The sequence below is a fragment of the Sarcophilus harrisii genome, chromosome 3 (genome assembly GCF_902635505.1).
Source record: "Sarcophilus harrisii chromosome 3, mSarHar1.11, whole genome shotgun sequence".
Lineage (NCBI taxonomy): Eukaryota > Metazoa > Chordata > Mammalia > Dasyuromorphia > Dasyuridae > Sarcophilus > Sarcophilus harrisii.
Genome location: NC_045428.1, coordinates 236,249,632 through 236,260,111, shown reverse-complemented (window position 1 = coordinate 236,260,111; position 10,480 = coordinate 236,249,632). Strand labels below are relative to the sequence as shown.

Genomic DNA, 10,480 nt, shown 5'->3' with positions numbered 1-10,480 from the left:
TAAAATAGGACTTTTTAAGTAATTTATTTCCTTCTCTGTTAATCTGGGTAATCTATATTTTTAAAAAGTATTCATCCATTTCACTTTGATTATCAGATTTAATGGCATCCAATTGGGCAAAATAACTCCTAATTATTGAACTAATTTCCTCTCCATTGGTGAAGTTAGCCCTTTTCATTTCTGATACTAGAAATTTGATTTTCTTCTTTACTTTTTTTAATCAAAATAACTAAAAGTTTATCTATTTTGTTCTTTTTTCATAAAACCAATTCTTAGTTTCGTTTATTAGTTCAATAGTTTTCTTATTTTCACTTTTATTAATCTCCCCTCTTATTTTCAGAATTTCAAATTTGGTATCTGATTGGCATTATTTAATTTGTCCTATTTCTCACTTCACCAAATCTATTTATAAGAAGTGGTTTTCTTCAGAATATTTTTCCCCGCATTTCACCAAATATGTTTTTTAAGGAGTTATTTTCTTCAAATAATATCTATGTTTCCTTTTCCAAGCTCTCTTGCCAAGCTTTCATTTCCTTTCCCCATTTTTCTTCTAATTCCTTTTTGATTTCTTCCAAGAGAGCCTTTTGAGTTAGAGATATCCCTCTTTGAGTCTTCATCTGGAGACGTTTTGCCTTTAGTGTCTTCAGTGATTGAAGTTTGTGCTTCCTTGTTTTTATAATAGCTAACTGTGGTCAGAATTCTTTTTTTTTTTTTTTTTTTTTGCTCATTTTTAAAGGTTGTGGTCTGCTTCTAGGGCACAGGGGAGATTGTTCTGAGCTTCCTCTACAGGATGATAGAGGTTTTACACTGCCCTGGGACCACTGGTGCTGCAGGCTCTCCTCTTGTTATGCTAGGGTTGGGGGCTCACTATTTGCCTTCTGTGGTTATGTTGAACATCTCACAGCTAGTCTGCTGCTCCACTGGTGTCTGAACTAGAACAGAATAGCCAATACTGCTATTATTTGGTTAAAAGCCCTCCAATAGGCCTCTCCACCCTGTTTCTCCCTGTGCTGCATCTGTATTGGGCAGCATTCCCAGCTTTGTTACAGAGAATGAAAAGCTCTTTTCTCACTGAGAGCTGTTGAAGAGAAAAGTCATGTTCTTCCAGAGGAGTAATTTCTATTGATGTGACCTCCCTGCAAAGGATTGATGAATCATTTAAAGGTATGTGCTGGGAAGAATTCAATGGAATGTGTCTCCTGAGAATATCTTTGTGAATCTATAGGAATATCCATAGTTTTTTCTGAATGTAAAATAAGTGCTATGCGTGATATCTATTGTAGCAGACATTCATTTTAAGATAAATCACAGGAGATGTAAGATCTGTAGCTTGTAGTACTTGTAGTATTTCCTTTACTGCACAAAACACTAATTCAAACAATTGATTAATCTTCTATTATGGTCCAGTTGGGGGTACTAAGCTCTTTCTTCCTAAGGACTCATCTGAGGGAAATAATTTTTAGAGTGTAAGGTCCAAAGCCAAGCTGTGGGACATTAAAAAAGATACTTTCTTCCTCTGAGAGTTTGAGTTAATTAGAGTGTTTAGATGTTTGAGGGGATTAAAAACATTCTTTAAAAATTAGTCCATTTCCCATTCATGGGAGAGCCTGAGGTCAAGGACAGTGTTGTGAACTGGACTGGCTATGTACTTTGATGGAAAAGATTGGGCCCATCAGAAGGGCATGATTCCATGAAAATTTTCAGGTTTGACATATGACACTCTCCTGTAGTTTTGTGGTATGTTTTTCTCTTGTACTGTTCTCTAAAACTTCAGATTAGTTATTGATAACAAAATAGTGAAAGATAGCTAGAAATCAGTGTATTAATACACATGCTGACAGTCATTAAGGACCATTTACACCTGGAAGAGATGAACCATGAGCATGACTTGATGATCATAGAAACCTTTGACAAAATTTTAACATGAAAACCCATTTAGTGTGCACACAAAATGTGAGAGAAGGGCCATGGATTTTAGGGATAAATTCTCTGACTCTTGTAAAATGGGTCCTGGACTTTATGGAGTACTAAAGTATAAGTACTGCAGAATTCCAATTTTAAGAGATACTTATATAAGGAAATAAAATCCTTTTATTTTTCCAAATGAAATCTAGAGAATTCTGCCTTTGTTGAAAAAGATGAATTGTAGACCAGATCCTCTTCAATGACATGCAAGTGCAATATTAAAGATTGAAAGTCTGGAAATGTGAGAGTGGAGCCAAGATGGCTGAGGGTAGACAAGTCTCTATCTGACCTCCTCCAAGATTACCTCAAATTAACAGCAGATTAAAAACCTGACCTGGTTTTGGAGTGACAGAACCCACAAAAATTTGGAATATAACAAATTTCCAGAAGAAGATACTTTGGAAGAACTTCAGAAAAGGTCTGTTTCATTTGGGTAGGAGGAGAAGCTGCCAAGCCCATACTGCAGCACAGGGAACCCGAGGCAGGAAGCCGGAATAGGGAGCCAGATCTTTATGATTGTCTGCCTACAAGGGAATCTACTGTGAAGCTCTTAGGCTACTCTGTCCTGATTACAAGCAAGTGGATCAGCAGATTTGCTCTCAGACACCCAAAACAAATACAAAAGGCAATTTATGAGACTCTGAACTCCAGAGCTCCAGAAAAATGTAATCTGATCACACCCACCCAGCACTGGAAGTCAGTCAGCAGAATTACCCCAGGGAAAACTAAAGTGGCTGTCACTCCTTTGCCTTAAGAGCAGACCTTAACCTTTAAAAAATTAGCAAAAAAGCAAAAAGAACTCTGACCATAGACAGCTTTTACGGAGAAAGAATAGAACAGACTTCAAACCCCGAGCATCCTAAAGGCAAGCCAGCTTCAGATGAAGCCATAAAGGGTAATATGAGTTGGTCTCCATTTCACAAGGCTCTGTTGAAAGAATTCAAAAAGGATCTTAAAAGAGAGTTACAAAAAAATGGGGAAAGGAAATGAAATCTTTGCAAGAGGGTATGGAAAAGGAAAACCAGAAATTATGTGAAGAAACTTCTTTAATAAATATACTTGATGAAATGGAAAAGGCATATAACTCCTTAAAAAATAAATATGAAAAAGAAACCAATTCATTGAAAAAATAATTTGTGAAATGGAAAATAATATTCAATGAAGATTGAAAGTTGTCAGTGTGAGGTTCACACTTATGTAGATTGAGGTCAAGGAGGAGATGTGGAAACAGTTTTGTGAATCAGTGAAAGTTTATTAGAAAATCATAACAGACCCTTCAGCCATGATATGTCACAGCTGAGCAGACTTTCTGGAAATGTTGGGAGCACCTTCATCATAATAGCTGAGTTTCTTCATCATTCTCAGAAGTATGGATCCAGCTACTTCTGAATCCCTGTCATGTCACTGCTCTGAGTATTCCACAGGGATGCTGAGACTTCTTGTGGTATCTCTCTTATGTCATTCAGCTGTAGAGGCAGATAGAATATGACATCCTTATAATGCCATGGAATTACTCAAGCACAGTTGGACAAGGATTCCATTACACTGCAGAAACAGGTGGTTTTTCAGTAGAAGCCAAAGGAAGAATATCTTCTACAGGAAGATGGGCGGCAGCAGCCATAGCCATAGCCTCCACAACCTAGGCCTCTGTAGCTATAGCCTCCATAGCCCAGGCCTCCATAGCCTAGTCCTCCATAGCCACAGCTGCCAAAGCTGTAGCCCAGGCCATGGTAGCTGCCACATCCACAGCCATAACCAGAGCTATAGCCATAGCCCAGGCCCCCATAGTAGCTGCCCTTGTAGCTCATGGTGTCAAGATTCCTGGAACTGGAGAAATGTCAGGGTTTAATGTGTGAATGTGTAGGACACCAACTGCACTGTGACTTTTATACACTTCCAGAAGGAGGTGTGGCAGCTTCATTCCATAACTATATTATTCTTGCCAAGGCAGAATCACAGTCTTGTCATAGTTTGTTGCTTGAAAAGAATTTCTCCAGCTCATTAAAAGGTATTTTTTCTGCTTCTTTATGAAGACTTTGCTAAGGATTTCATCCCTCTTCTGAGAAATTATTGCAATGTTGCCAAAACATATGTTTTATTATAGTTGGTGCTCTATCAAATCTTCATGGCATTTTCTCCTGGGGACATTGTCTTTATTTCATAGCTTGAAGGCCTGGCCTTCTGATTCTTTCAGTGTGATTTCAAATTATATTTCTTTTGATCTTTGCTATTACAGAATGTAGTGACAGCAAGCTTCAGAATGAAGTTAAGAAAAGTGTGGAGAAAAATTATGTATGAAATTAGTGAATCAGTCATTCTAAATTCACAAAAAACATAAACCATCTCCACAGGACTTATGCTTTACCAGCCATTATACTCAATTCTATTAATACAATGAAAGATCACCAGAGTCCCTGTTCTCAGGCAGTCCTAAATTTGTGAAATTTAGTGTGAAAATTTGAAAAGATCAGGGCATCTGCTAGAAACACAACGAGGTGACGGAAGATCTAAGAAGCAAATGCACAAAACCCCAGGACAATGGGGGTAATGCTACATGCCATAGTTGGGATTAGATCTGAGATTCTCTTGAATCAGTGAAAGTTTATTAGAAAATCATAACAGACCCCTCAGCCATGATATGTCAGAGCTGAGCAGACTTTCTGGAAATGTTGGGAGCACCTTCATCATAATAGCTGAGTTTCTTCATCATTCTCAGAAGTATGGGTCCAGCTACTTCTGAATCCCTGTCATGTCACTGCTCTGAGTATTCCATAGGGATGCTGAGACTTCTTGTGGTATCTCTCCTATGTCACTGTAGAACGTTTGGAGGAGCAGTGAGCTTCTAGTTCAGGGTCTATGAAATATACTTGAAGTGACTGGGACTTATGGGCTTGAAGGACACTGATGACCAGTGCTATATGTCTCTGTCTCTCTGTTTTTTGTTTCTGTCTCTGCCTCTATCTTTCTCTCTCTGTATCTTATAACATTTTTTCCCAATTTTATATGTAAAGATAGTTTTTAACATTCATTTTTGTAAAATTCTGAGTTCCAAATTTTTCTTCCTCCCTCCCTTTATTCTCCACTCCCCAAGACAGGAATCAATCTGATATAGGTCATACCTCTACAATCATGTTAAATTTATTTCCACATATGTTGTGTTGTGAAAGAAGATTTAGAAGGGAAAAACCATAAGAAAGTCAAAAGAAAAAATAAAGAAAAAATGAAAATATCATTCTTCTCTCTGCATTCAGAGTCCATAATTCTTTTCTGGATTTTTATAGAGTTTCCAGCAGGAATCTTTTGTAATTGTCTTATATTATTGTATTTCTGAGAAGACCTAAGTCTATCATAGTTGATCTTTGTCCCATGTTGCCATTATTGTGTATAGTGTTCTTTTGGTTCTGCTCATTTCACTCAGCAACATTTTGTGTCTTTCCAGATTTTTCAGAAATCTACCTCCTTGTCATTTTAAATAAAACATTAATGTTCCATTATATTCATATATCACAACTTGTTCAGTCATTAGCCAGTTGATGGACATCCCTACAATTCCAATTCTTTGCCATCACACAAAAAGCTGCTTTATATATTTTTGTATATGTATATCTTTTTCCACTTTGTGCCAGTTCTCTTAAGTTTTTTTTTAAATAATTATCACAGTGTATAGATGTTAGTTTTTTTCATTTATTCCCATTTGAGAAAATTTGGATTCGGAAGGGGTCTTTGACCTGCTTAAACTGATTTTCAGTTTTGTTATAGAGATTGAAATGCACTTTGCCCACTGAGAATTTTCTTTTGGAGGGCATTAATTTGGTAATTAACTAATAAAATGAATATTTTGGTAGCTAATAAATTAATTTGGTATTGATTTGGTAATTGCAATTCTGGAGAAACTGAGGCAAGATAGAGATTAGAGAATTTTTAATATTTTATTAGAGAGAGAGTTTGGACTGGGGACAAAACAGGATACATGTTGACCCCAGTTAGGTAGACTGGACTCTCATTTCAAAGTATCTAGTAAAGAGCAAGGGGGATTTTTATAGGGCTCCAGCAATCAGGAAAACAAAGAGAGGGGAAATAGAGGACTGGTGAGTGGAAAGTTTCAGGAAAGGTCCATAAATTCAGTTCTGACAGGTTGGTGGTAAAGAAGGTTCATAAATTCTAGGAGCCAGGATGTTGAGACAGAAGATACTCAAATATTGAGATAAGCATTCTGGAGATTTATGACTCTTTGGAAGGATAGTGGTCATAGCTCCCAGCCCTAATTATTTCAGTCCTAATGGTCAGGAAGTGGGGTTGCCACCAGGCAGAACAATTCAGGGAACTGAGGCAGAACAATTTAGGGAAAATGAGAACAATTCAGCAAAACTAATACAGGGAAACTGAGGCATAACTAGTTAATTTAGTGCAAATAATAAATTAATTTTATCCAAATATTAAAAAGGAAATAAAAGGAGAACTATTAAAAACATCTTTCATTAAACTGTCTTATTTTTAGAATTAAGATTTTTAACACAATGCAAAATATGAAAAGAAAGTTAAAACAGTAGATTTAACTTTAAAACCTTGAATTTATTAAATTGCTCTTTTATTTTCTTTTGTTTTCCAGGTTGTTAAAGTTGAACACTGATAGAATAGCTAGAAAGACTTGGTTAGGTGACTAGAATAAAATACCAGAAGCTCATTATCCCTTCACAAATTAATAAACAACCAGTCTCAGTACTAGTAATACAACCTCCAAAATATCCTTGAGAATTCAGCAAACGAACTTGATTTGATCTAGCGCACCATTATAGATAAAACCATTGTCAATAACGATCTAGACTCATAAAAAGTGAGTGACAATATTTTTAATAGGCATCACCGTTTGTTCTTCTTTTGTTGTGTCTGACACTCCACAACCTCCTTATGACCTAGATACTGAAATGGTTTGCCATCTCCTTCTCTAGCTTACCTTATAGATGGGAAAACTGAGGCAAAAAGGTTCAAGTGACTTGTTCAGGGTCACACAGCTAAGGCTGAATTTGAATTCCAGTATCACCAAACTTCTCTGTTTAATACTTTTCACTAATAATTTTCAAATTCCATGGATAGAAAGCTTTCCAAATACAGTCATGGCAGAAGAAATTAAAACCATGTAGAAATGAGGTCAGATATATATCATCCTATCTACTACCAGAGTTATTCTGAATATACTTTCAGAGAGTCTGCTAAGATGAGCTTACCTCTTGATATTCTTTTCTAAAAACAATCAAAAAACAAAGTAATAATTAATTTTATTGTATGCTTAATTTATGGAATTTGAAAAAAAGCATCTTTACAATAATATACAATCAACAATTATACATAAAACTGAAATCCACTATGTAAAACTTGCTATTCCTTTTAGAAAGAAAATTCTTTTTTTGATTAGTTTCCATTAGGAGATCTTCATACCATGTCTATAGGGAAAGTACTGATGAATTGCTTGGACTTACATTTTTTAGAGGAATTGAATAGAGAGAGTTTCATGAGGCAATTTGCTTTGAAAAGCCAGTATATCTATGGAAATAGACATACTTTTTTTTTTGTGTGTGTGTGTGAAAGGAGTAATATATACATTAATACACAATCATTTTAAGCTAAGCTCCCTGAGGCAAAAGATCTACTGCTTGCAATACTTATAGTATTTCCCCCATGGCTTGAAATATTAATTCAATCAATATATTTCAATAACTAAAAAAAATTTAAGGTGATTTAAATATGCTTTGTATAGTACTAAATTCTGACTTCCTTCCCAAAGGCCTGTCTGTCATTGGGGGACCAAAGATCCAGGCAAGATGTAGCAATAAAGCAAATATTTTCTTTCCTTGGGAGTTCAAGTGCTTGAGGGCTTTGAAAGACATACTTTAAAACTGATTCCACTTCCTCCATGGACCAAAGGCCTCAGTTTAAGACTCTTCAATTTTGTGAATTCGACTAACTGTAGTTTGCTGGAGGAGATTGAACCCATAAGAAGGGTATGCCAATCTTTTAGGTTAGTATATAACTTTTTTCTGTAGTTTTTTTTTTTCTATGGTATTCACTTGTGCAGTGCTCCTAAACTTTAAATTGATAGGTGATGATAAAGTAGGTGACAACTAGAAATCATTGAACCAATTCACATCTTGACTGTTACCAGGAACCACTTAGATTGGGAAATGATGAATTGTGAGCATGTGAAGATGAAGATGTGAATCTCTGAGAAAAGTTGAATGTAAAAAAAACTGAATGTGCACACAGAATGTGGGAGAAGGGTCATGGCTTACAAAAACAAAAACCTTGCCACTTGTATAGAGAGGTCCTGGGAATTATAAAGCACTAAATTTTAAGTATTGCAGAAGTTAAATTTTAGAGAGGACGTTAACAAGGAAATAATACTTTTGAACAGAAATCATAAGCATTATCACTTTATTGCAAATAAACATGAATTGGATACTAAATCTTCTATAATGACACACAAGTGTAGTGCAAGAATGAAAATCTCTTCATGGTGTGAGATAGAAACTTGGATATGAGGACTTAAAGAAAGAGCAATGAAAACAGTTTTGCTAAGCCAGTCAAGCAAGTTTATTAGAAAATCACAACAGATATCTCAGCCATAGTATATCAGAGCTGAGCAAACTTGCTGGGAATGAATTGTCATTAGGGAAATCTGCCTCATGATGGGTGAGATTCTGCATCTTTTCCCAGAAGGACAGATCCAACTGCTTCTCAGTCTTGGTACTTCACATCTCTGAGTGCTCCATAGAAATTCTGAAACTTTTTGTGGTATTTCTTATATGCCATCTAACTGCAGAGGTAGATGGAAGGTGATGTCCTTAGGAAGATAAGGAGTTAATCCAGTCTGGATTGGGCAAGAATTTCACAACATGGCAGTAGCAGGTGGTTTTTTTAGTAGCAGCCAGAATATCTTCCACAGCAAGATGAGCGGCAGCAGCCATAGCTACCATAGCCTCCACAGCCCAGGCCTCCATAGCCATAGCCTCCACAGCCCAGGCCTCTGTAGCCATAGCCTCCACAGCCCAGGCCTCTGTAGCCATAGCCACCATAGCCATAGCCTTCACAACCACAGCCTCCACAGCTTCCATAGCCATAGCCCAGGCCACGGTAGCTGCCACATCCACAGCCATAACCAGAGCCATAGCCATAGCCTAGGCTCCCATAGCAACTGCCCTTGTAGCTCATGGTGTCAGGATTCACGGATTTGGAAGGATGTCAGGATTTGGAAGGATATTTGACTGTATAGGATACCATGTACACTGGGACTTTTATACCTTTTCAGGGGAGGTGTGGCAGCTTCATTCCAGACCTGCATCATTCCCTTTAATGATTTTACCAAGACAAAATCACATTCTTGTCATAGTTTGTTGCCTGAGAATTTCTTCCCCTCAATAAGGGTGTTTTCTTTTGATTTGCTGTTTTTCTTATGACTCTACCAAGGATCTCATTCTTGTCATGAAAAGTGATTATAGTGTTGCCAAAGCCTATGTGGTTAATGTGGCTGGTGCTCTACCCAATTTTCATGGAAGCCTCTCCTGAGGACATGTGCTCATTTCACAGCTTGATCACCTGATCTTCTGATTCTTTTGATCAGTTCTCTTTGAGAATGAAGCGACAGCAAGTTTCAGATTGAAGTTGAGATAATTGTGAAAGAAAAAATTTATGGAATTAGTGAATCAGTCAACCACACAAAATCATTAAAACACAAATCTCTCTACTAGTCATTGTACTCAGATCTAGGAATACAAAGTCTTTAGAGTCTATATCCTCAGGCAACTCTAACGTTCTTAATTTTTTTTAATTTAGTGTTTTATTTCCCCTTCATTAAATATAAAGAAAGATTATCAATATTAGTTTTTAAAACTTTGAATTCCAAATTCTTTTCTTACCTCCTCCTCAACCTCCCCTCAATGAAAAGGCAAACCATTTGATTTAGGTTATTCCCATGCAATAATGTAAAACATTTCTATAATCGTCATGTTGTGAAAGAAAACATAGAGCAAAAAAGAACAGCCCTCAAGAAAAATAAATAAAGGAAAAATGCATCCTTCAATCTGTATTCAAACACCATCAATTTTTTTTTTCTGTGTATGGATAGCTTATTTCATTATAAATCCTTCAGAGTTGTCTTGGATTATATATTGCTGAGAATGGTCATGTCAGTCACAGCTGATCATCTTACAAATACATCTTACAAACAATTCCTGTTACTTTGTACACAGTACATTTGACTTTGCATCAGCTTATGGAATTCTTTCCTAGGTTTCCTGAAATCCATTATTTTTTATTCAAACAATAATGTTCCATTACATTCATATACCACAACTTGTTTAGCCATTTGCCAATTGATAAGTACTCCCACAATTTTAAATTCTTTGCAATCACAAAAAAGAACTGCTATAAATATTTTTGTACATGTAGCTCCTTTTCCTTTTTGTGACAGCTCTATTAAGATTTTTTAAATGGATATCACAAAATATAGTCATAGTTTTCA

General features: G+C 36.2%; 1 protein-coding gene across 1 annotated transcript; it reads right to left on the bottom strand.

Moving 5' to 3' along the window:
• Positions 1–8,529: 8,529 nt before the first annotated feature.
• On the bottom strand, positions 8,530–9,237 carry LOC105749798 (keratin-associated protein 19-4-like). Its single transcript, XM_012544352.2, has one exon. It carries the CDS (start codon positions 9,169–9,171, stop codon positions 8,878–8,880), a length of 294 nt encoding a protein of 97 aa, XP_012399806.1. The 5' UTR covers positions 9,172–9,237; the 3' UTR covers positions 8,530–8,877.
• Positions 9,238–10,480: the final 1,243 nt, after the last annotated feature.